We start from the raw sequence: 25,958 nt of genomic DNA on the forward strand, positions 1-25,958 counted from the left end.
GGATTCTTATTGTGGACGGCAGAATATTGATGCTATTTAATATTGATGTAATAATATTGTGAGTACCATAATATCAAAGTTTAGAATATCAATGATTTTATATCAGTTTTTTTTCTTAACAATAATATTGCCATATTAAATAAATATATATTATTTAATATTGCTTTTCATTCTAGGTTTTATGTTTTTTCTAATGTGTAATTATTTGTTTACTGTTTTTTAAATATATTTTTAAATTTTGTTTTTATTGAGGTGGGTTTTTGCTAATATTTAGTCGTTTTTTTATTTTATGTTAATTATATTAGTGACTGGTATTTTTTAGATTATTGGGTTTTAGTGGATGTTTGAGGATATTGTTTTGAATTAATGTTAATTGTTTTTTATATTTACTACAAATATTTTATATTTTGCAATATTTGTAATACATGTGTAAGCAGTTTTCTTTTAAGTTGAATGTTTTTTTCACAATTATGGGCTTTTGGGGGTTTGAGTGGGAGTATTTTTAAAAATATCTTATTAATCTATTTTAAGGTAATTCAGTTTTGTTATTATTTTGTATTTCTCACTATTTGAATATATTTTTTTAGTTTATGTTTCAGTTTGTACGGTTTTATAGCTATTTCAGGTGGGAAGGTGTTAAGAGTAATACACTTACATTTTTAAATGTCTGTTTAGTTTTCTTTTTTCCTACAAACTGGATAAAAATTGTTTTTTATTGCTTTAACCTCTTCACTGCTAGACCTTTTCCTCTCCTGGCAGTAATCCTTTTTTTTGGCTATTTGAGGTAGGTCGTACTTAGGCCTCCATACCTTTTTTTGTCCACATAAATTATCCATGTCAAATTCGTGCCCTTCTTTTCTAACATCCTGTGGTTTCTAGAAGTACCCAGGGCTTGTGGATTCCCCTGGATGGGACTGAGAAATTAGGTAAAATATAGCTAAAGGTTCAATTTTATGGTAAAATGGGGAAAAAAGTGCTGCAGAAGAAAGTGTCTGTTTTCTTTTCATGCAGACGGTATCAACAAAAGGTTTCAAGTGCTAAAATCACCATCTTCCCAGCTTTCAGGAACAGGCAGATTTGATTCAGAAAAACAATTTTTAACACAGTTTTGGCATTTTACTGGGAGATAGCTCATGGTTCCTATTTGTTGTGCTTTCAACCTCCTTCCAGTTTGTGGTAGGAATGGGTGAGAAACCAGTAGTGGGCCCCAGAAAGCTATACATTTCTGAAAACTAGACAACATTCTGAATTCAGCAAAGAGTCATTTGTGAAGATCCTTTAAAGTATTCCAAAATAAATAAAGTTTTGAATTAAAACAAATATTACAAATTAGTAGGAAAAAACGGACATTTATGGCATTTTCATTTGTAACTTATCATCGAGAGATGATTTATAAAACCTATATACTTTTACATTTGTTAGACCCTTCTTCTTGGGGATATATGGGGTTTGTGGGTTTTCCAAGATCTCGAGGTACCGAGAGCCAATAACTGTGCTGCACCTTGCAATGGTTTTTCATTGTGTACCGGGTATAGAGCGATTTATTTGGTCAAATATGAATTGTGAAAAAATAGGTATCAAGGAAACCTATGTGTTTACGAAATGGGCATTTTTAGGAGCAGTGATTATTTGCACAACTCTGAATTTGTGGATACCCACACCAGCATGCGAATTAGAGGGTATTTCTCAAAATGACTTCTTTCTTACACATTGTCATGCATTTGGAAGGTGAAATTGTAGAGAAATACAATTGATAAAAACACTTGTTCTACTATTCTGTGTTTTCCTAAGTCTCCCGAAAATAATTGTACCTCACTTGTGTGGGTAGGCTTAGTGGCCGCAACAGGAAATGGCCTAAAATGCAAAATGAATACTTCCAATTAATCTACGTAAAACTGACCTGTTTTTTGCAAAGTGTGTAGCTGCGGTTTTTGGGTTCTAGGTCAGCTGGAACATAGGAAAGGCTAGCACACGTGTACATTTTTGAAAACTAAACACCTTGAGGAACTAGAATGGGGTGACATGCATGGCTCTCACCAGGTTGTGTTACCCAAATCCCTTGCAACGCTCAAACTTTCACTTAAAATAGCCACATTTTCTTCACTTTTCTGTGATGGAAAGTTCTGGATTCTGTGGGGAGCCACAAACTTCCTTCCACCCAGCATTCCACTTCGTCTTCTGATAAAAATGGTACCTCACTTGTGTGCAGGCGAAGTAACCGTGAGAGTAAATGGCCAAAACCCAACGTGTATACATCACATTTTTTTTTCATGCAAAACTGGCCCGTTTTGGTTAGCTGTGGTTTTCGGGCCCTAGCTCAGCTGGCACTGATGGAAACCTAGCAAACCTGTACCATTTAAAAATAAACTAGGTACCTAGGTTAATCCAGGATGGGGTGACGTGGGTGGCTCTCTCCAGGTTAGTTTACCCCAGATACTTTGCAAACCTCAAACATTACCTAAAACAATGCATTTTCCTCAGTGATGGAAGCTTCTGGAATCGGCAGGAATGCACAAAATTCATACTTCCAGCATTTCCTGACTTGTGCCAATAAAATGCTGTGCCACTTGTATGGCTGGACATAGTGCCAGTGACAGGAACTGATCAAACCAAAAACAATGGGAGCCCTTGCGTGGGAACTCTTATTGACCTTGCATTGTGAGTAAGAAAATGGTGTGGGATGCATGTGAAGAATACCATCCTGGACTCCCCTAGATGTTTAGCTTTCAGGAAAGATACCAGGGTGCCGATTTTCAGATGAATTGGCGCTCATAAACACTCAATCCTTAAAGTCTCTCGGTCCAAATCTCAAAGATGGCGGTGCACTTAAAGGGGGGGGGGGAAACACATCCACAACCCCCAAGTTTGAACAATCGAAGACTGTCAAAAACAAGAAGTCTACATTTAAGGCACACGCATATAAGTAATTCCAAGACATTATTCACTTATGTTGTGGGTAGTCCATATATAAAGTAATGCTCATTCATCAGATGGCACTTAAGCTCCATATCCAAACTCCAATTGGCTCGATTCAATTCGGCCTATCACAAATTGAAACTCCAGTACTTCAGTACAGTTCAGTCAATTTTAATCAGTTTCAAATCAGCCTCAGATCAGCCATGTTTAGTTTTCAGAACGGTCTGGGTCTGATAGATTTTTAAAAGTGGCAGCCTACTGAAGCCCAAAAAGTGCAGCTGCTCACCATTGCTAGTGGGGTGATACTGGGAGTTAGCCAAACTCTCCTAGCCCATTTGTAAAAACAACACCCATACAAATCAAATGTCCTCTTGCTTATCATTGGGCTGAGATGCTTTGGACCACAGGGGACCAGAAAGGCTATTTACATTTTAGGGGTGAGGTCAGGCCTGATGCTAGGCTGGGAAAAACACACACCATTATTGTATTAAATATATATAAAGCTGCCATACGGTGGGATTTTTGCCCCCCTCCCCCTGTGAGACAGACCAGGAGTAATCACCCCATCTGCGGGGGTGGCAAAAATACTGTTCCCTCCTTTTTATATGGGTGGGGGACTAGCCATGCTGGGCACCCCCTTTCTCTATAATAATAATGAAAAAGTAATCACTGGTGTGTAGTGTGCTAAAAGCCCCCCTCACCCCAGTGGGGGCAGATGGGTTAATTGCCCCCAATCCGCCCTCTATGGGAGACAGAATACTGTTTCCCTATTCTTGATGGGGTTGGGGCATGGCCATGCCCATGCTGAGCAGCCCTACCTCTACAATTAAAAAAGAAAACTCCCTTTTATCTAGTGAGCTTTCTGTCCTCCCGGGAGGCAGATGGGTGTAAGTGTCCCCATCCGCACCCCAGGCAGGACAGAAAGACTGTTTCCCCTTTTGTGAGAAGACCAAATACCATAAACATCCAACATATAAAAATATGAATTCTGCAAGATTTACTCAAAAGTACAGTTCCTTGAAGTCGATACTCCACCTGGGGCTATCACAGCATTGTGATCAACAAAACCAACAGTTCCGGCCAGCTACGGTGTCTGGGAGCCCTGCAAACAGTCCCTTTGGAATTGCAGGGCATTGTGATCCTCGCAGTGAGCTCCGGAGAGCGGTGTCGGTTCTGGAGTCGGTGCAGTGGTCATCGGGCCCCAGAAGTCACACGCGTTGCAGATCGAACTCCGGGGTGATGAAGTCAAGAGCTCTGGCGTCGGTGAGACCAGGGCTGCGATGTGAAGCAGGATGGTGCGACGTGCGGTGTCACCAGGTCACGGTGCAGGCATCGGCGTCATCGTTGCGGAAGCGCTGTCGTCGGTAGGCTCAAGCCGGCAGTTGCGGGACGGGACGGTGCTTTGTGACCCTTACGAGCGGTGTCCACAAGGATGCCTGGTGTTGACACTGGAGTCGATGGAGCTGATGTCGGTGGACTGGGGCTGTGGTGTAGGAGGGGTCAGTGCTTCGTGTACCTCACCAGCAGTGTCCACAAGCCACGGTGCAGACAGCGGCGCCAGTGCCAGCAGGAGCGGTGTCGTCGGGGATGGCCAGGCTGTGGTGTGAGCAGGCGATGCCGGAGTGCAGGGCCCACAAGGTCACGGTGTGAGCAGCGGCTCAGTGGAGTCATCCTATGATGGCGTCGGTAGGACCAGGGTCACGGTGCGATGTAGGGCAGTGCTGCTCCGTGTGGTATCAGCAAGTCACATGCAGGCCAGCGGCGTTATTGATGACGTCGTAGTGGTTTTTGTCCTTGAACAGCACAAAACACAGTTCCCAGTGCTGGCCGAAGAGGAAACTGAAGTCTTTGATATCCCTGAGACTTCCAACAGGAGGCAAGCTCTACTCTAAGCACTTGGATAACTTTATCAAGCAGGACACACAGCAAAGTTCACCCTTTGCACTCTTTTCAGGAAGAAGCAGCAACTGCAGTCCAGTTCAGCAAAGCAACACAGCAAAGGGACAGTACTCCTCCTTCAGCTCTTCTCCTGGGCAGAGGTTCCTCTTGATTCCAGAAAAATGCTAAGAGTCTGGGGAGTTGGGTCCTCTTCTTATACCCCTTTCTGCCTTTGAAGTTGGCAAACTTCAAAGCAAAGTCTCAAGTGTTTGCAAGATCCTTCCTTGGCCAGGCCAGGCCAGGCCCCAAACACACACCAGGTGGTTGGAGGCTGCATTGTGTGAGGGCAGGCACAGTCCCACCACTCTAGCTCAGATGGATCATCAAGATATGCAGGCTACTCCCCAGCTTCCTTTGTGTCACTGTCTAGAGGAGAGGTGTGAACAGCTCAACTGTCAAACTGACCCAGACGGGGAATCCACAAAAAGGCAGAGTCACAGAATGGTTTTAGCAAGAAAATGCCTTTTTTCTAAAAGTGGCATTTTCAAACTCGCAATCGAAAAACCAACTTCACTAAAATATGTCTTTCTGTCTGCCCTCAAAGGGAATCTGCACTTTAAAGTTATTTAAAGGCAGCCCCCCTGTTCACCTATGAGAGAGATAGGCCTTGAAACAGTGGAAAACAAGTTGGGCGGTATTTCACTGTTAGGACATGTAAAACACACCAGTACATGTTCTACCTTTTTAAATACACTGCACCCTACCCCTGGGGCTACCTAGGGGCCTACCTTAGGGGTGCCTTGTATGTACCAAAAGAGAAGGTTTGGGCCTGGCAAGTGGGTACACTTGCCAGGTCGAATTGTTAGTTTAAACCTGCACACACAGACACTGCAGTGGCAGGTCAGAGCCATGTTTACACGGCTACTTATGTGGGTGGCACAATCAGTGCTGCAGGCCACTAGTAGCATTTGATTTACAGGCCCTGAACACCTCTGGTGCATTTTACGAGGGACTTACCAGTAAATCAAATATACCAATCATGGATAAACCAATCAACAATACAATTTAACTAGGGTGCACTTGCACTTTAGCACTGATTAGCAGTGGTAAAGGGTGCAGAAACAATAAACCAGCAAAAACAGACCTGAAAAAATAGGAGGACAAAGGCAAAACGTTTGGGGATAATCCTGCAAAAAGGGCCATTTCCAACAGTCTTCCTGATGCCAATTGTACTAGATGTAGTCTGAGATGCATTGCATCAACGCTTCTAATTGTGGAGCTATACAGGGAAAATCAGCAATGATCACCACATGCAGGGACAAAACTGCTTGCATGTAAACATTGTTCTTTTGTTCTAGAACCATTATTCGGGACGGCATTTTATGGTGGCAAATCGGGCATGTGTGTTTTTTAACAAACAAGAGTTCTGCCTAGGCGTGGAATCACTTTTATTAGAAATGAAATGCCAAACAGGTGATCATTTTAAGTAGGGTAAGTGGCCTACCTATGTTGGACAGAGGTTGGCATCTTTTGCTCTGGCACCTTTAGCAGACCGCTTAATAGGGTATAACTGATCCTCTAAGGAAACTGAAATGAACTTCCAGATGTACACCATAATTTGCTATGAAGTATATTAGCATGAAAGAGTTTTCATTTTACTTTACATTTGTGTTATTTCTTGTGTCTGTTGCACCTGAACCTTTCAATGTTGCTATACTGTAAGATGTTTTTATATTTCATAAGCATAGTCATTGCTAACACACTATGTAATTTTATGCCCACAAAATAGTTTAAATGAATTTTGTGTGTATGTGTCTGTGTGTGTCTGTCTGTCTATCTCTCAGCGTCAAGCTTAATGTTTAATTGTTCTGGCCAGTACTATCCCCATTCTGTGTTGGTACATATCCCCAAACTAGAGTATTTCGATTTTATCTCAGTTACACTTCAAATTACTGATTTCAGGTAAGAATTCTTATCCAGAGACAGGATCACTAGAGTGTCATCCATATGAGATGGTGCAGATTTCAAAAGCTTCAATAAGAGACATCAAAGAGGACACAAATGTTAAATAGTGCTGGGATAAAGGATGAATCCCACGAAACCACGTCCTTCATTTTCTCCTAAAATGAAGTGGCCAGTAGTAACAACCTGTTTACTATATACAAGTAAATGCTGAAACCAGGATCAAACCCAACCACAAATTTCCAATATAGGCAAGACGCTCAAGTAATACAGCGTGCAGCACCTTGTTGGACAGGTCAAGAAGAATAGGAACAGCAATATGACCATCATTAAGTGTGATTGTTACTGACTCCAACACCTCAAGAAGGCAGATTCGGTGTAATGTGATAAATGTAAAATCTTGAGCCTTTCTAAATAGTCCATTAATTGCTCATCTGTTAACTTTTATCACAGTGTTGCAGGGAGAAAGTACATTTTTCTAAAGTTAAATAAGAAGTTAGGATCTGCAGATTGTTTCTTCCATTAAGGTTTGACCATGGCCACAGGCCGAAGATAATGAGACGTTTAAAAATGAGTTGATAATGGGATTTATAACAGCCATGACCTTCCTAAGTATTGCCGGGGGGGCACGGCTGGAAGAAAACTGATCGCAATTTCGGAGATATTCTTGGGGTCATCACTGGCTACTTCAATTTGTAAGGTGAAGTAAGCTTTTTTGGCTTCCCTTTTCAATTGATGGTACCTTTTTAGAGCTGATTTGTACCCAACCATATCTTCTGAACCATAATGAGATCTCATTTTTCGGTCGAGCCAGAGCAACTCGCATGCGCGGTCTTTCGACATGCTGTAATCTACTTCTGTGGGCTTTCACCATGCCAATCACTTTCATTTGTTGCTTGGCCTGCCTTTCAAAATTCCTATGGTTTGTTAGGTAAATGCTTTAGGTTTGTCCCGGTAAATGGTTTAGGTTTGTCCCGCCTTGAGGCTGTTTTCTTACTGCCTTGGACATTGACCCTGTTACATGGATTATTGCACGATTGGCCATATATCTCAGTGTCGGTGCAGTACTTTTTCTTTTGCCTTTCCACTTCCTGCTTGTGGTATGTTGTTTCTTCCTCCGGCATCTCACTGTTTCTTTGAGTGTCTGCACCCAACAAAGGCTGCAAGCTGGAGGGGGATTATTTTTTATTGATTTATATAGCACAAACTCCACTGGAAGATTACAGTGCTTTACATGAGCACCGGTTAAATTTGCAGCCCTATTCCTAAATTCTTCACAAGTTTAGCAGTTGAAAAATATACAAACTGGCAATTTTTAAATAGAAAAAACACAAAGGAAACCCTTAACACGTCTCTCCCCACCAGAGTGGTGAGATGAACAGTGACATAATTGATAGAGATTTCCAGGTGTTTCTGTCAATTGATGAGCTCAGGAGGTGAGGAAAATGGTAGGGATAGCAAAGTCAGATTAACAATTGGGAAATTAACCCAGATATTAATCATTTTATGGACCAGCCCAGGGCAGAAGCAGTGTTTTCACAGAGAGCCTGTGAGGGAGATTAAAATTTCAGAAAACTGGCAGCAACTTTAACCAGGTCCTTTGAAGTATTGCTCACAGCATCAAAATAATTAAAAGAAAGCGGATTAAACTCTCATGATCATACCTTTATAATGTTGTGGCATTCCACTAGCTTCGTTTTAGTTAGTGGGTCTGCAGTGATTCAGTCTGAAGTTTCTAGTTGAACCATATGTTAGTTTTGGTTGTGGTTTTCCCGGGGATGAAGTGGATTATATGATCAAAGGTGGTGGTACAAATAGTTATGTGAGAGTTGACCAAAGAGTTTGGATCAGTAAAAGTGAGGTCAATAAATACTAACTTGTTCCATTTCAGATCATCAGTGTCAGTTTGTGTGTCCAGTTTCCCCAAGCATGAGATCTTGTTACAGGGACATAGAACAGTTTGGTACAGGTTGTATCAGTGATGAGATTGGGGATGCTGATCATGATGTGGTCCATCAAAGTACAAGTGAGGATCCTAACTACAAAGATGGAATTGAGAGGGACCAAAAATATATCAAAGTGTGCAGCCATCATAATGAGCAGAAGAGCAATCCATATGATGGATTCTACAGGCCAGTGAACGCTCTACTGGAATAAGGCATACATTAGATGGCCATCCATGTTTTAAAGTCACCCAGAACATTGGCTTCTACCATATTCAAGACAGCTTATCTATTTATGTCCAAATGGACATCCATGCTCGGTGTGAGTCTGGATGGCAGTAAAGCAAACCAAAACTTGAGAGTGGGTCTGTAGCAAAAGACCAGAGACTTAAATGCATGGGGTAGTGAACCAGTGATAAGAGGGAAGCCTAAAAGTTTTTGTTTTTGTTTTTAATTAGCGCAATGTCCCCTGGAAGTTGTAGTCACAGCGAAGCACTTTATAACTTTTTAGAAAAGCACAAGCTAAGTCCGGAGCACATACATCTATAAAACAAGACGTGTCTGTCCCATATTTGATCAAATATGAGATTCCAAATGTTCCACTTGTGAAAGAGGAATGATTGTACCTTTAACGGTGCACATCTCTACCAGAGGGGAAGTGAGGTGAGTGAATGTCACTGCAGGACGGGGCAGTCAAGGGGTTAGAGCATACTGTGCTGCAGTTAGATTTATCAGACACTGAAATATGATGGAATGAATGCTTGCAAAATGTCTACCCACTGTCAATCACTCGGGTATCATTCCAGTCCATCAGTTATTCGCCCATTGTGCTATTCAAGACAATTTACTCCAGTCATCATTTTTTGTGTATTCCATGTAGTGCCCCGAGTAGCCATTGGTATTCCCAGATCTGGGTTGCATGCTCACAGTGCCACTGGAACCAAGCAACCCAACTCAAGTGGCCCAAATAGGTTGAAAAGGTCTTGGGTTGCTTGTCTTTCAGTTCAAAGAGGACATGGCTAAGACGTTCAGGCTGGGCTGTTCTTTTGGAGAAATACTAAGCCTTATTTAGGTGTGGCTGGGTCTAATAGTAGGTAGTTTGGTAGGCAAAAAAACAATGGTTTGGAATTCTACCCCATCTGATTGCCATTGGTTAGACTACTTGCAAGCATTCCTCTCATCACGTTTTTTGTGTGCTTACAGTTTGATTTATGCCAGCGGCAGAGACCCAGTTAATTGAAGTGTAGGTGAGGTTGGGAAGAGATGAATAAGAGCCTAGAAGATGTTTCTAGAAAAGTGAAAAGAAGGTGATTCAAAGTGAGTCTCAAACAGAATTGCAGCATTCTGTTTTTGGTCCCACCCTTTAGTGCAAATGAGCACAGAGAAGCTTGCCTTTGGCAAATCGTTGTCTTGTCAGCAGACAGGAGACACTTCTAGAAAGTGAGCTAAAAAATACGCCCATGATCAGAAGTAACACCAGCTTCTTCTGAGGCACACAGAAAACAGCTGGTGCAGACACATAGAAGCAGTGTCAAATCTGGTCTCAGGTAAAAAAAAATGAAAAAGTGTATTCATTCATAATTCTTTGAATCCATAGCAACACCTCTGTTTCAAGCTTATCATAGTGCAAAATAGTAAAAAGTGCGTGGGCATGTCTGATGCTTTCACCATGACCTGGCCTTAGTCAAAGGAAAATGGTGTTGATACTAAGGAGCACTTGGTAAAAAGCAAAGTGAACCATTAATCTTTGTGGTGTCCACTTAGAAGAGTGCTTACAAGGAAATTAAATTAAAAACAACTCAGAAGAATAAAATATGCAAAGAAAGAGGAAATACTTGAGGTGGGTTCTGCTAGTTCTGACACTTGAGATGTGGGGTTATTTTACTTTTGGTAATGTTTCAATGCAAGCAAGATGAAGTCATCTGCTTGAGTAGAAAACAAAGTCCATAGATAGAATAATGATGTTTTATACTTCTAGTCAGGCTGAAGTATGTTTTTTACAACACAGCTGGTCTGTTTTATTGCAAGAGCGGGAAACCTGCAACAGTGTATTTCTCATGTGTGCAGTGTTTGGTGTTGTGTGTGAGAGGCTGCTTTATGGAGCAGATGTATGTAGGACCCTTACAGGGGTTTGTGCTGCAAGGCAAGTGAGCCTTAGTGGGTTGGGTTTAAGGAGTAGGGGGCATGCAGCCATGCATTGTTGAGTATTGTTCTGGGTTTTGTAGTTCAGTATGTGAAATGCTGTATTTCTTCTGGATGTACGTAGGATTAATGTATTGTGTATATTTGTTATAATATGTATCTTGTGACTTGAAGGTTTGCTTGCAATGGTATTTGCAATGCAGTGGGTGTTAGAAATCGGAATATTGTTTGTGATGGTGAGTACACTCCTCAAGCAATAAGAATAATCCTTGTCAGCGTGTCCCACTAAAGTCATTAAATAAAGCAGAGCTTAACCCCCTGGTAGCTATGAGAGAGAGCAGCTTAACCCCAGAGGGAACATATAAAGAACTTATGCAATACCAAAACAGTAATAAGATGGAAATGCAGTACATTAAAAATGTCAAACCAAATTGGACACATAGAGTAAAATTTCCTAAACAAAATTATATCAAATTTAGAAATGTCCAATAAGGGTTCCGAAGACATAACTGTTTAAAATAGGAGTAGTGCGAACAAGCATAAACTGGCAATTGCAGTCAGTGGTCACAGCAGACAGGGATCTATGCAAAATTTGAGGCTGACTGTGAAGGAGCGTGGGTTGTTATCCGTCTCCTCTACAGTCACCTTCGTTATGTAGTAGGAGAGTTAGAAGAAAAGAGAGGTGAGGCTTCCCTAGGGGGGGTCTCCCATGTGGCTATGGGTAAGGACTGTGTAAGTCACAGAGGGTTCCCAAATGCATGTTAATGCTTCCACCTTGTATTGTACCCTGTAAATAAGTCATTTGGACGTGACAGTCTTGAATATCTCCGACAACTATTCATTATCAGTTAGTCTATGCTATGCCTTCCATTATCGCAAAATGCAGATTTTTGCTGTGGTAAGGCCTGTTTCCAATAGGCCTCTCATATGGGTCATTAAGAACGGGAAATTGACCATTTCATACTGTAGAACTAACAATTCCATCAGTGTATTAGGTGTTTTAAAGGCCTCACCAAGTGAAACGGTATGGACGACCAATACTTGTATAGTCAGCACATTGGAAAAGTACATGGGACATGGCACACTGATCCTGGGTGCATCTCCAGCAAGTCACGTGGTGTAATAACCCAGATCTTTTATGCCTGTGCATTTCATCATGCCTGCTAGCTGACTCAAGCACATCTATTGCACAATACTTTCTTGTTACATCAAGCCTGCTTGTTATATAATTGCTACCTGTTATATAGTCCTTTTTTTGTGTTTTATATTTTCTTAATTACCTCATGCCTGCTGGTTGTGGCATGCCCTTTTAACACCTTGCAGTGAATAACGTTTCTTGCTTCATAATTATGTAAAACCTATAACTAGATTGTTTCTATTAGATGATGACACATTATCTGGAAACATCAGGCTAAATTGACATATATGTTTGCTCATTACATTGTGGCTGAACATCTCTACGTGGACCTCTTTTGTGATGACAGACTATATGACCTCTGAGCTACAGCAGATGAAGGTTTCAAATGCATTTCTAAAGTACATGCCTATTGGGATGCTATGATAAATGGAAGAGGCTATTACAGAGTGTGACCACTACACCATGTAGCATCTATCTACCCAATCTGCATGCTTAGATAGTGAAGTGCAAGTAAAAGGAGATTGTTGACACAGAGTAGTCTGATAGAAAGCAGCTGGTGATTATGCTGCAGAGGTGAGATCATAATTTTGTACACTTCTCATTGAGTCTCAGGGTTTTGAAGATTGAGAAGAGATGTGGTCTAGTCCTCTAATCATGTTGTTTTCTCCCTCATCATGTTGGGCCTATATGTCTTGAACCCCTTTTGGGGTTATCTGATAACAATATGGCTGTATTAAACGTTCTTTTGATGGTGGCAGTCAAAGTTATCTTGTTAGAATGGAAAACTCTGAACAATGTTGTGGGCATGGTTTACTTCCCTTAGGAGTACACATAAAAGTTTAGCATTCTTCACTAGGACATTTGTCCCATCACAATCACTCTGGCATACACTGGACACCTTCATGGCTGTAGCATAATGGACTCTTTATTTCTACTCTGTCATTTTTCCTCCTGCAGGAAATGTTTAGCTTTACACTGTGCTCTACACCCCCATGGAGCTTATTCCTTCCTTTTTTCACTATTTTTTGTCCTTTTCTTTCGCCTTCTTTTTCTTATCTTTTTACATTTCTATTATAGAGTATTCCCTCAAGGTCGATGAATCTTTGATCCCTATATGTTTCCTTTTGTGTTTCTTTGTTTCATTTATAGGATCAATATGACCGAGTGGTGCTATTCATTGCTGTTTGTACATTTGGATAACATCTCCTAATCTCATTAACATATTGTCAGTTTTATGTTTTATTTTGGATTTTAGGTACAACAATATCCTTTGGTCAACTTTTTGCATATATATTTGACTGTATGTTTTTGATGCTTTCTAATATTTGTAGCATACTCTTATGTGTTTAGCCTCCAGGTACTCTTTGTATCTGATGTTATTTATTGTTTTTATTGCTTCTTGTGTTTTCTTAAAACTAATAGTAACATTTGGAACAAAAAAAGAGATGTGGTCCAGTCGCTTACCAGGCCTGTGTATTTGAATGAACATTGTGTGATTCGGGCTAAATCACTTAGGGGTTCATTTTTTAGTTTAGCAGTAAATTTGCAGTGCTTCCACATCATCAAACTCACAGTCCCTTTACTTGAAGATAGCACTTGTTTTGAGATGACAGAGCTGCATCTGGGTATCCTGTTGAAAACTTCAGACCTGATAACTGGTACACATGGCAGGTCATATGAAACTAACAGCCATTTAGGTGGTCATTGCTACACTTTCCTACCAAGGAGTGCCATAGAATCTGTTGTGTGGACTGGAGATATAGCTCAGTGGCCTTCAGAGAGAACATTTCCTGTGCATCAAGGTCCTTGTTTTTGAGGTTTCTTTTTTCAGAAATAAACTAAAGCATGAGTTTATCCTTAACAAAAAAAGGTTTGGTAGCAGGCCCATTAATCATGCCACCTACCCAGCAAGTCTTCAGTGCTTGTAATGGAGCCACTGCAGTAAGATCTACTTCAAAGCCAATGAGAACCTGGCCTACTTCTCGGGACTCTCTAAATAATGTAGATAGTCATCCACCAGGGGAGCAGAGGCCATAGTCTCTGCAGACCAGGCTGGCTGGCAGTCTGCCCTCCATACACTCAATCAGGTGTTACTCTCCATCTACTGAAAATTGGAATATTAGAAATGCAGTTGTAAATATGTGAAATGTAAAACAACGCAAACATCTAAATTCTGTCTTGATGTACACAGTGTTGTATTGATATATATTGATACCTATGTATGCTGGACTTACTGGAGGTCAGTGGTTTCTTTGAAGGACAGGGACCATGGGCTCTTTTTGAAAGTGCTTTCATACACTGTAATAAAAAGAGTTCTGGTGAAATAAAATATTTGCCTAAGATCACACGAAAAGCGGGGAAGCTGCAAATTATTTGGGTTTTATTTCACGTTTTACAAATCAGCCAGGAAATGGGTATCTATTTGTCTTTCCTTATGCTAAGGCTTTGTTTTAACTCTCTGCATTTTCTGCAGTTTTTATGTACCATGAACTCAAGACATTGAGTGCTTTACATGAGCATTAGTTACATTATCACAAGGTCACAATCATTGAATATTGACAGGGAAGATTAATTGATTTGCCCAGAAATACAGGATTTTGAGCCAACGTCGAGACTCGAATCTGGTTGGAAACTGTGGCTGTTACGCCACATCTTGGATAGAGTGAGGCAGGCAGGCAGGTGTCACATGAAAGCTTGACTCCTTATGGGCTTGGGATTCCAACAGGACCTCAAGCGGAGCCAGAGGCAGGCCTTAGTCTTGAGCATTGCTCCAGCATTCAACGGCTCACCCACCTCTAGCGGGAAGAGTTAGAGCATGTGTTGAAGACCTAACACATCACGCTCTACAACACTGAGTTGAAACCAGAATGTGAATCGCTGTCGTTCATAGCAATTGGGTTTTTCAAGTGTTTTTAGAGAGAAATGCCTCCTTGCATAAACAGTTGTCGCAAGAATGCATTTCACACTAAAATATAGAGCTAATTGGCAGTTTTACATTTTGTCTTATTATGAAAAATTGCATTGTATTTTCCCAAACTTTTGCTTAATGATGTGAAAGTAAATTTTGCACACCACTACTTGTTTGGCTCATGTGGGCCTGCCTGCCTCTGATGGTTGCTTGTGGCACTGTCTAATCATGTATTGAGTTGCTTTTACCTCCTCCACTATGCTGGGCTTCCCCTGCCTTCGCCTAGCCACCCCCCTCCGTTGTGGACGTTGCCTTTGCATGTATCTTGTCTTACGTCACTGCTGTACTAAGTTGCAAGTACCTTTTTAGTATTATTTCTTGAGGCAGCTCTTATCAACGGATGTATAATGTATAGGAACACAAACGTGCAAAGTAGTATTCAAAGTTGTTAAATAGTGTCATGGCGCTAAAGGAATGGGAAGGATGTCTACGAAAGAAAAGCAGGAGAAGGAAATTTTGAGGTTACATGAAAAACAGGCGATAAGGAGATGTGTTCATCCCCTGCGGCTCCATTTTCATTTATTTTCACAAGTGTCTGTATTTGTTGGTGTGTTTATTTAAAAATCTGTTGATATTTGTAGTAAATATATAGACATGGATAGAAACATAGATTCTCTTCAAGGGGGATCTGTCAGATTCGGAATGAAACATGAACAAGGTGTTGTTTGAGGAGCTGGGACTTCAGCTCCTTCTGGAAGTGGAGTAGGTAGGGCACTTGATAGGTTTTGATCTGGATGGAGCTCCAGACCCCTGCAGCAGCAGAAGTTGTTTTGTCTCATTTTTGTCATCCTCCGTTTTTTGGCTTCAGTCCTTGTAATACCTATGTTGTAAGTTTTGTGTGATCCACCTCACATCTTGAGTTTGCTGGTCAGGCAAAGTAGTTAAGGTATTCCTCCAGCAATCCCAGCTGGATCTCACTCTAGCGCCCTGAACATAGTGAATTTGATCTGTACACCTCTGCCCGAGGCACATTCAACTGAGTATAAAGTGGAAAGGATGAGGTGCAACACAGAGGGTGTCCTGTCAAAACTAAATCTAAAAATGTGTTTACTTGTAGAATTGCTAATATGGTAAAGTGTGAACACCTAGAAAGAAGCAGCTCTAACCCATCAAGGGACCAACCCAAGGCCGGTGAAGCCTATTTAGCTACTGAGGTAATTAATGGCCAGCCTACCAACGTTTGCCACGTTCTCTTCCAGAAGGAGTGATGAAATGTCTCTTTGGACTGCTTTCCGGCCTTCGCTAGGCCCTTTCTTCCATATATCTATACAAACAAAAAGACCTCCCTGGTGCTTCTGACATGTTTTTCACCTCTAGCTCGTGCATCTTCTGGCCCTTATCCTGCTCCTCTTTATCTGCGTTTACTGCAGGCAGAGCTGTTTCCCCTGCTAGTTTCTTTCAATCCAAGGCCATGGTGCCTTAAGTTATCAGATGTTTGCAAGATCGTTAGTAACTGAGCATAGCTGCCAACTTTCTCCTTGCTATATGTGTGACATTTTCATATGTGTAGAGTGCTTAAGTGTGACATTCCCTACCTTTCTTGTGACATTTATGTACAAAACTTTGAATTACATTTTATTACATGTCTATCCATGTAATAATATTAATTAATTTAAAAAATAAACTTTTTTTCAGTACAAGCACCAGAATATGCATTAAATAAATCAGAATTCATGTAGTCTAGTTGTGAAAATATATATTTCTTGGTTTGTGCATTTTTATTATCATGCTGAGTCTCTTTCCATGATTCTAAATGATTTGAATGGTATAAGTTGTAAAGCAGCATCAATTAAGCTACTAAGATTCCATAAAAGAGAGATATTATTAAACAGTGTCTTATGCACTGCGCACTGAGAGGGTGACTCCTCTGACTTCTTGGTCAGTGTCTGCTCGCTTTCCTCTGTGCAGTTCCACCTACTGCTGCTGCTGCCTCTGCTGCATTTGAACTGAGAGCCTGCCTGACTCTCAGTTTGAGGCCCACCTCCACCCACAGGCTCCCACCTGCACCTCATCCCTGGTGGCTTAGTGGCCATCTGTGTGTAAGTATTTTGCTATCACTTTTACTTTTGCCTATTTTTCTGTCATCTTTAGTTTTTCTTTTCTTTTTCTTTCTTGTCTCTTTCTCTCTCCTTTCAGCCTTTCTCTCTCCCCAAATTCTGTTCCCTGCCCCTTCTGCCCCTGTGGCCCCACACACTCCCTCCCTGCGAATCGCTTTCCAGGCCTCTCAGCTGACTGGACCCTCTTGTCCCCCCTCGCCTTCTTAATGGTAGCCGCTGCACGGGCACGCATCAGGGGCGCCACCTTTGCACCGAAGATGCGCCAAAGACAGGCCTGTCTGCACCCATCCGTGCTTGGACTGCGCCCAGCACCACAGACCCTGGTCCTCCGACCTTCCATTGCGACAATGCGGACACCCTCCACACGCTGAACACAGGATGCTCCACTGCCTGCCATTTCACATCACCCAGAGAAACCCATGGACCGTTCTCCTGCCTCTCCTTCCACCACACCCTCACCCTACACCAAGCATTGGACCCTCATGCCACTGAGCCATCGAACACCAACTCGGAGCGCATCAGCTGCATCCTCCTCAACATTTGCTTCCTCCACAAACACACCATAGAACTCTGGAACCTACTAGACTCCACCCAGCTGGACATCGCCTTTCCCACCAAACATGGACAAACCCACGGTCTGCACTGGACATTGCCATCCCCAACAACCACAGATACTTTCTAAAGACCAGCCTTCTGGCCCAGGTGGCTGCCTGGCCATCATACACAAATCCACCCTCCACCTGACAACCAATGCAGAAGAGCACTCCCCCTGTATGGAGCACCACCATTTCCAGATACATGCCACCCCCAAGTCTACCTTCCACGGCAGCCTCATCTACAGGCCACCCGGCCCCTGCCCAACCTTCACCAACTCCATTGTCAACATAATTCCTCCCCACGCTCTCGCCTCCACCAACTACTTCCTCCTTGGTGACCTCAACTGCCACACTGACAATGGCAACACCTCTTCCCTGCTCAAGATCCTCACCACAATAGAACTAAAGCAACTGGTCACCTAGCCAACACACATTGCTGGACAGACACTCAACACCATCTTTTCTAGCAGCAACAACATCACCATTGACAACACCTCCACGCTTCACTGGACTGACCACCACTGCATTCATTTCACCATCCCATCCACCTCCACACACTATGAGCCCCAAGCAGAAAATGGAACCAGAAACAGCTCACCAACACCCTCAGCAAGTCTCCCCCACTCCTCACACAGATGCTAACATCTCAGCACAGAACTTTCACCAACGGATCTCTGAATGCGCCAACACCCAAGCACCTCTATGTAAAACCTCAGTTAAACACCACCTCAAGAAGGCCAGCTGGTTCTCCTCCACAGTCAAGGACTCCAGGGACACCAGCAGTCAGCTAGAGAAAAGATGGAGAAACAGCAAGTCCCCGGAAGACTTCGAGGCCTTCAGAGCTTCCATCACATCCCATCACCATCTCATCAGAGCCACCAAGAAAGCCGCCCTGCAAGACCATGTTAATGCCACCACTCACAACACCAAAGAGCTCTTCATTGTGGTCAAAGAGTTTGACAAACCCCAAATAGAAATAGCAAATATCCCTCCATCTCAAGGCCTCTACGATAGACTAGCCAACTTCTTCCACTGAAAAATCAAAGACATACACGACAGCTTTGGACCCCAAGACCCTCCAAGCCCTCCAAAAAACACTCAGCTCTGACCCTTTGAACTGTCACAGATTCTACACCGTTGGACCACCCTCATCACAGACCTGCCCCGTTCCATCATGAGCAGCATCCATTCCAGAGCCCCTATGGACCCCTGTCCTCACCACATTTTCAACAAATCCAACCCCTCCATCGCACCCGAGCTCTGCCACACCTCAGCTGTTCCATGGATACAGCTACCTTCCCTGAGGACTGGAATCATGCCGAGATCTTCCCGCTCCTGAAGAAACCCCTGGACTTGAAGAACTACCACCCTATCTCTCAACTGCCTTTCCCAGCTGTGGTCATTGAAAAGGCCATCAATACACAGCTCGGTAAGCACATCAAGGACAACAACATCCTGGACATGTCCCAATCGGGTTACAGGAGCAACCAGAACACGAAGACCGCCCTCCTTGCTGCCACAGATGACAACCACTCGCTCCTTGACCGCGGCCATACAGCAGCCCACATCCTACTGGACCCATCGGCTGCCTTTGACACGGTTTCACACCTCACCCTCTGCTTCAGACTCCACACAGCTGGCATCCACGGAAAGGCCCTACAATGAATACGCTCCTTTCTATCTGGCAGAATACAGATAGTCAGACTCCCGCCTTACCTGTCAGAACCTACGGAGATCAGCTGCGGAGTTCCACAGGGCTCCTCCCTGAGCCCCGCACTCTCCAACATCTACATGGCCCTGCATGCATCCATTGTAATGAAACCACAGGCTGAACATCGTCTCCTACGCTGACAACAGCCAGATGATCATCCCTGACCAAAAACCCCACAACTACCAAGAGGAATTTCCACAACGGGATGGAAGCCCTTACCGCCTGAATGAAGAATAGGTGTCTCAAGCTCAACTCTTACAAGACAGAGCTCCTCATCCTGGGACCCTCCACATCAGCCTGAGACGACTCATGGTGGCCTGCCACCCTCCCCATCTCATCCTCCCCCCAACAAACCACGCACACAACCTCGGTTTCATCCTGGATTCATCGCTCATCATGACCCGCCAAGTCAACTCAGTCTCATCCTCCTGTTTTCACACACTCCAACTTCTCCGAAAGATCTACAGATGGATCCAAAAGGACTGCCGCAGAATTGTAACCCATGCCCTGGTTACCAGCAGACTTGACTATGGCAATGCCCTCTATGCTGCCACCACCCAGAAGAACCTGAAGAAACTACAGCACATCCACAATGCCTCCACCAGACTCATCCTGGATGTTCCCCGCCGTGAACACATCACCATTCACCTAAAAGACCTCCACTGGCTTCCTATTGATAAATGAATTGACTTAATACTCCTTATCCACGCATACAAGGCCCTCCACAACCTAGGACCCGCCTATCCCAACCACCACATCAACTTCTACTTCCCCACCAGACCGCACCGCTCAACAGGCACTAGCCACCATACCTCGCGTACGAAAGACCTCTGCTGGAGGAAGATCCTCACCTACCTCGCGACACAGCTGGAACACCCTGCACCTCAGGCAGTCACCATTGTTACCTCAATTCAGGAAGCACCTTAAAACCTGTCTCTTCAACTGAAGCACAGAGGACAAACCCCTTTAGTGCCTTCAGACCCTTAGGGGTGACTAATTGTGCTCTATAAATCCTGATTTAATTTGATATGATATACGAGTACACAGTGGCCTGTTCTATTTACATCATAGGAAAAATGGTTTACAGTGCAGTTGCGTCTTGTTCTGCAGTGAGAAACCCGGGTAGAGAATTGTGTTCTACCAAAGGCGTGACTGATGAGAACGCTTGCAATCACTTAGTGAACGTGTACTAATACAAACTGTGCGTTTTCAATTATGGTTATTGCTCCACACAGCACCCTCGTACTCTTGTTCATATTACACTACTACTTGTCACTGAGTGAGGGCCTCGTGACCTACAGCTGTGCAAATTAAATCCACTCCTGCCTCCGTCCCCCTGTCCCAGCCTCTGTAGCTGTCTGTACCGGCAACCTGAGACACTGCTCCTGGTGCTGACTTCTCCTGCCACTGTAGTATATTTGCACTGGTGGACTGGCCTTCCTGACTCATAAAGTATGGAGACCCTCTGTCATGTCACAGCTCCACTCACCTGGTACCATCGGTCCTCGGATAACCGCCCAGCAGTTATTGTTACATGTTGGTATCAGTGTCTCGCTGCCAAAACTCCCTGATGCGTCTTTGCTCCACTTTCCATATCCAAACTGAGTGGGCCATACTCAAGCAGCTGCTGATCTTCCTTTACCAGCACACACACTCCACTGGCCAGGTAGCAGCAACTCTTGTGGCGCAGGGCAGGCTGTACAGCACACGCACATGCCTACTGGTAGTGACCAATGAGTGTGAAGGAGAGGTAGTCGGATCAGCGTGCGCTGCGTCAATGAATAAAACACTCTGCATTTATGGTGAACCAGACAGCCTCACCGTGAATTACCAGAACATCTATTGGCTGCGATCAGTAGTCAGAACATCTGTTGGATGCATATCGCCGCCCGCCCCAGATGTCTCAACATAGCCTCTCGAAAAACAGCAGAGCTGGTACTTCAAAGCACAAAAGATATAGTACACTCAACTTTCAGAAAAAGCCGGGATTTGCACGACAATCTTTTTACTTGCGTTAATACGGTACAGTGACTTAAAATGCGTTCGTGCACCTCAAGATGTGGGCTACTTGGCAGGACTGCTGGGGAATCAGCAGCCTCGTTACTATTCCTGATTATTTTACAAATAGTAAAAAAAAAAAACACCTTTAAGGCCAGGGTGCTGCTGCAGGCATCACCCTCTGTCCCGGAAATGTGTATTGATCGCAAGGTCTTCTGAGTACGTTTCACGCAGCTGGTGGTTCTCTAACCAGAACACTGGCTGGATTAGGAGATGTGCATGGTCCCTGCCAGGTGTGATCTATGGATCCACTCGGGTATCATGACAAACGCCCTGTGTCGTTGAGAACCCGTGCAGTCGTCTGCAGCCCTGGTCTTGGAGCTGTACATTGTAGGAGACGCACATCTGTCATCACGTTCACCTATGGATTCATTTATGAACATTCATAGCAGAGAGCTGATTGGTGCTTCGTGTTTGCTGAAGGTCACGGCCTCCTACTCGCAGCCTTGACCTGGAAGTAAACTGACTGTATCTCTCTTCTCGGACTCCACATCAGCTGGTAGAAATGCACTCAGCCGTCCCTGGTGGCTAGACACAAACCAATTGAACGTCAGAAGGCAGGGGCAAGAGAACCAAGCGCCTCAACCCTAATCCCACGTGTTGCTGCTGGTAACTCTGGAATGAATAACGTTAAGTGTCCTTTGTTAATACGACTAGACCTAGATTTAGGGGCACCTTTCGTCGCCACCAACCATGATAGTTAGGAAAAAAACAATTATCTGCCTCGTGTCTAGAACTGTTGCCACATACTTTTGTGGGTCACAAGAGTTTTGCCACTCTGGCACTGCAGTTTCATGGCAATTTGGGCAAATGGGGCAGCGCTACTTCACAGAGGGTAGTGTCAACATTTACTGAGCAGCCGCCCGCACTGACTGCTAATACACTGATATAAAGATTGAGGACATGGCTACGGAATCAGCAGACTGTTGAACTTCTGATCTAAAGTGTGAGCACTGTCATTTGTCACAGGATACAGCAGACGTTTTCTGGACACAAATGGTTCAGGGTTGCAAGAATACAACGCATTGCCTCTAGTCTAAAGCCCATCGGGTGGAATATGCATAGGACAGCACAAAGTCAGCTGACGCCCTGTGCTTTACCTGGGGCACAATGATACCCCCGAAAACGAGAGGAGCCTTGAAAGTTGCTCGAGTGTGCACTTGGTTACCTCATAAGCAACAGGTGAGCACTCCTTTATGTAGTTGTTTAATGCATATTTCAATGATAACATCACTTTATTTAAGTTGAAGCATGAGTTATTACCAGAGCTATAAGCCAGTGGACTGTGTTCGATAGATAGGTCAAGGAGCGTGATTGGTTATAAAGCAACATATTGAGTTCTCAGAGTATTGTGCTTTTGTTCATTAAAACAATAGTAGTATTGCTAAATCACACCAGCTGATAGGTCGTTCCTTGCTGATAAGTTTACTGGTGACCCCCTCTGTTCTTCCTCCTCCTCAAAAAGAATACGAATTTCGAACACGACGCGGAGGAATGACTGGGCTTACTTGACTCCATTCATTTTTACTATTCATACTGACACATTCATATAGGCAAAGACAAAGATAAACAGCTGTAATACACACCTTTCCTGCACAAACATTCAGCCTGCTGTGAGCCAGTGCAGTTATTGTTTCAGACACCAAGTGTCGCTGTTCACCAAGCAAGGAAAGAACCTCGGAACAAGATCCTGAAGATCACGTGGGTTAAACGCGGCGGAGAAAGATAGCCCACTGACGGGGATAGCAGGCATTTTAGCTGTAAATGTCAATGCACGGGCTGTCCTTTGGTTAACGCTCGGGGATGCTTTTCCATACAAACCTCAAGCTTGGTTTTGAGCTAGTGTAACTTGGGAGGCACCGTTGCTGGCCATGGCGCAGTCACCGAGACGCTGCTACTCCGGGACTCAGACACCGAACGATGGTTACCTGAGGTCACAAGGACAGACACGCTGTGGCAGCAGGGATCAAACATCGAGGCGCTGTTACTCCAGAGCTCAGACACCGAAACGCTGTCACTCCAGGACTCGAACACCGAGGTGCATTCACTCCGTGGCTCGGGTATCAAGCTGCTGTTATTCTGGGGCTCAGACGTGGAGACGCTGCAACTCCGGGGCTCAGACACCGAAGCGTTGTTACTCCGGGGCTCACACACCGAGGCTCAGTTACCCTGGGGCTCCCCTGCTGCTTCTTGTTACTCTGCTGACAGTCTGTGGAGCCGTTTCTGGGCAGCTGCGTTATTCCATTCCCGAGGAAATGAGGAAAGGCTCTTTTGTTGGGAATGTGGCTTTGGATCTGGGAATGGATATTAAGGAGTTATCAGAAGAAGGAGCCCGGATCGAATCCAGAGGTAGGAAACAGTATTTTGTTCTGAGCCTTAATAAGGGGCATTTATACATCAGTGAAAGGATTGACAGAGAAATCGTGTGTAGACAGGTAGCCCAGTGTCTGTTAAATGTAGAGATAATTTCAGAGAAAGTTATGAAAGTGTATTCTGTCGAAGTTGAAATTCAAGATATTAATGACAATGCTCCCACGTTCCTTGATGAGCTAATAGTACTGCAGATAATTGAAAACGCTGCACCTGGGACCCGTTTTGTGCTGCCAGAGGCAAACGATGCTGATGTGGGAATTTATTCTCTTCAAAACTATCAGCTCAGTGACCATAAACACTTTATATTGGATGTAAAAAATAGGAGTGATGGCACAAAGCATGCAGAACTTGTCTTAGAGAAATCACTAGATCGAGAGGAACAGGAAGTTCACAGCTTGATCCTCACAGCCACAGACGGAGGAGACCCGGTCAGATCAGGCTCAATGCGGATACAGATCAATGTGCAGGATGTGAATGATAATGCACCAGTTTTCAGCCAAACTGTCTATAAGCTCAGTGTGTTGGAAAACACAGCGTTGGGGACTGTTGTGGGCAGAGTCACAGCTGTTGATATTGACAAGGGATCCAACTCAGAGGTAACCTATTCCTTTAATAAGATGGATGAACATATTTTACGGACCTTTAAATTGGATTCTAAAACAGGAGAGATAGCTGTAAATCAAAATCTGGATTTTGAAGAGGCTACATTTTTTGAATTTGAAGTTAAAGGAAGTGACGTGGGAAGTCTTTTCTCACGCTGCAAAGTTTTAGTAAATGTCATTAATGTGAATGATAATGCACCTGAAATTCTGATGTCATCTCTGCTGAAGCAAGTTACAGAAAACAGCCCAAGGAGCACAGTAATCGCGCTCCTCCAGGTATACGATAGGGATTCCGGAGAACATGGACATGTTACTTGTTTCCTTTCTCCTAACCTCCCATTTAAATTAAGGAAGTCGGTTGGCAATTATTATAATTTAATTACAGACAGTTCTTTGGATCGAGAGCAGGTCCCATTTTACAACATAACAATTACAGCTATAGACAGCGGGACTCCACCTCTGTCTAAAACTGAAAACATACATCTTCAGATTACAGATGAAAATGACAATGCACCTGTTTTTCAGCAATCGTCATGCAGTGCCTACATAATGGAAAACAAACCTCAAGGAACGTCAATTTTTGTAGCCAAAGCTTCAGATTTGGATTGGGGGCAGAATGCCAAGGTCAGTTACTCTATCATCGATGGACGCATTGGAGATGTTCCACTCTCTTCTTACATATCCATCAATTCTGAATCTGGTGTAATTTACGCACTTCATCCCTTTGACTATGAAGAGTTCAAAGAATTTCAGATCCAAGTGAAAGCTCAGGATGGCGGCTCTCCATTTCTGATGAGTAATGTCACTGTGACATTCTTTATACAGGATCAGAATGATAACACCCCTGAAATATTATACCCATCGACTCCCACAGACGGCTCCTCAGGGGTGGAGATGGCTCCTCGTTCCTCTGAACCAGGTTATCTGATCACTAAGGTGGTGGCTGTCGATGCTGATTCTGGGCAGAATGCTTGGCTCTCTTACCAGCTGCTGAAGTCCACAGACCAGGGATTGTTTACTGTAGGTCTTCACACCGGAGAGATCCGGACAGCCCGTCCCATTATGGAAAAAGATGCCATAAAACAATTCCTGGTGGTTTTAGTGAAGGACAATGGGCAGACCCCTCTCTCTTCTTCAGTTACAGTTACCATAGTGCTGGCAGACAGTCTGCCAGAAACACTTTATGATATAAGTAACCCTTCAGCTCCCTCAGACATGGAGTCAGACCTTACACTATATCTGGTGGTAGCTGTTGCTGTTGTTTCCTTCTTGTTCCTTTTCCTGATCATTCTTCTTTTGGCCCTAAGGATTCACCGCTGGAGGGAATCTCAGCTCAGTGAGTCATCCGGGGTTAGTTTTAATTCACTTCCTGTGGCTCCATTTGTGGGCATTGACGGTGTCAGAGCTTTTCTACAGGCATATTCTCATGACGGATGTTTAACAACAGATTCGTCAGAAAGGAAGTTTAAGATCCCTAATTCAAGTGACTCAAATACTCTTACAGGAAATCAGAATGATAAGAAACACGGGTCTGCTCTCATTGAAGATATTCTAAGTATGGACACAGAAGTCCAGCCTTTCATCCAGGTACGTTTATTTCTTAGGCAATGTACT

At 43.6% G+C, this 25,958-nt stretch overlaps 1 protein-coding gene across 10 annotated transcripts in view; it reads left to right on the forward strand.

The window, feature by feature from the left end:
• Positions 1–25,958, forward strand: part of LOC138245662 (protocadherin gamma-C3-like) — an 830,748-nt gene that overhangs the window by 291,311 nt on the left and 513,479 nt on the right. The window contains exon 1 of one of the 10 annotated variants that reach the window (XM_069199421.1): positions 23,127–25,931. The exons of the other annotated variants lie outside the window; for them this stretch is intronic. Coding sequence (XP_069055522.1) covers positions 23,241–25,931 — 2,691 coding nt within the window. The 5' untranslated portion in view covers positions 23,127–23,240. Of the gene's footprint in view, positions 1–23,126; positions 25,932–25,958 lie in introns of those variants that run through there. 10 annotated transcript variants of the gene reach the window in all.

Source organism: Pleurodeles waltl, chromosome 7 (genome assembly GCF_031143425.1).
Source record: "Pleurodeles waltl isolate 20211129_DDA chromosome 7, aPleWal1.hap1.20221129, whole genome shotgun sequence".
Lineage (NCBI taxonomy): Eukaryota > Metazoa > Chordata > Amphibia > Caudata > Salamandridae > Pleurodeles > Pleurodeles waltl.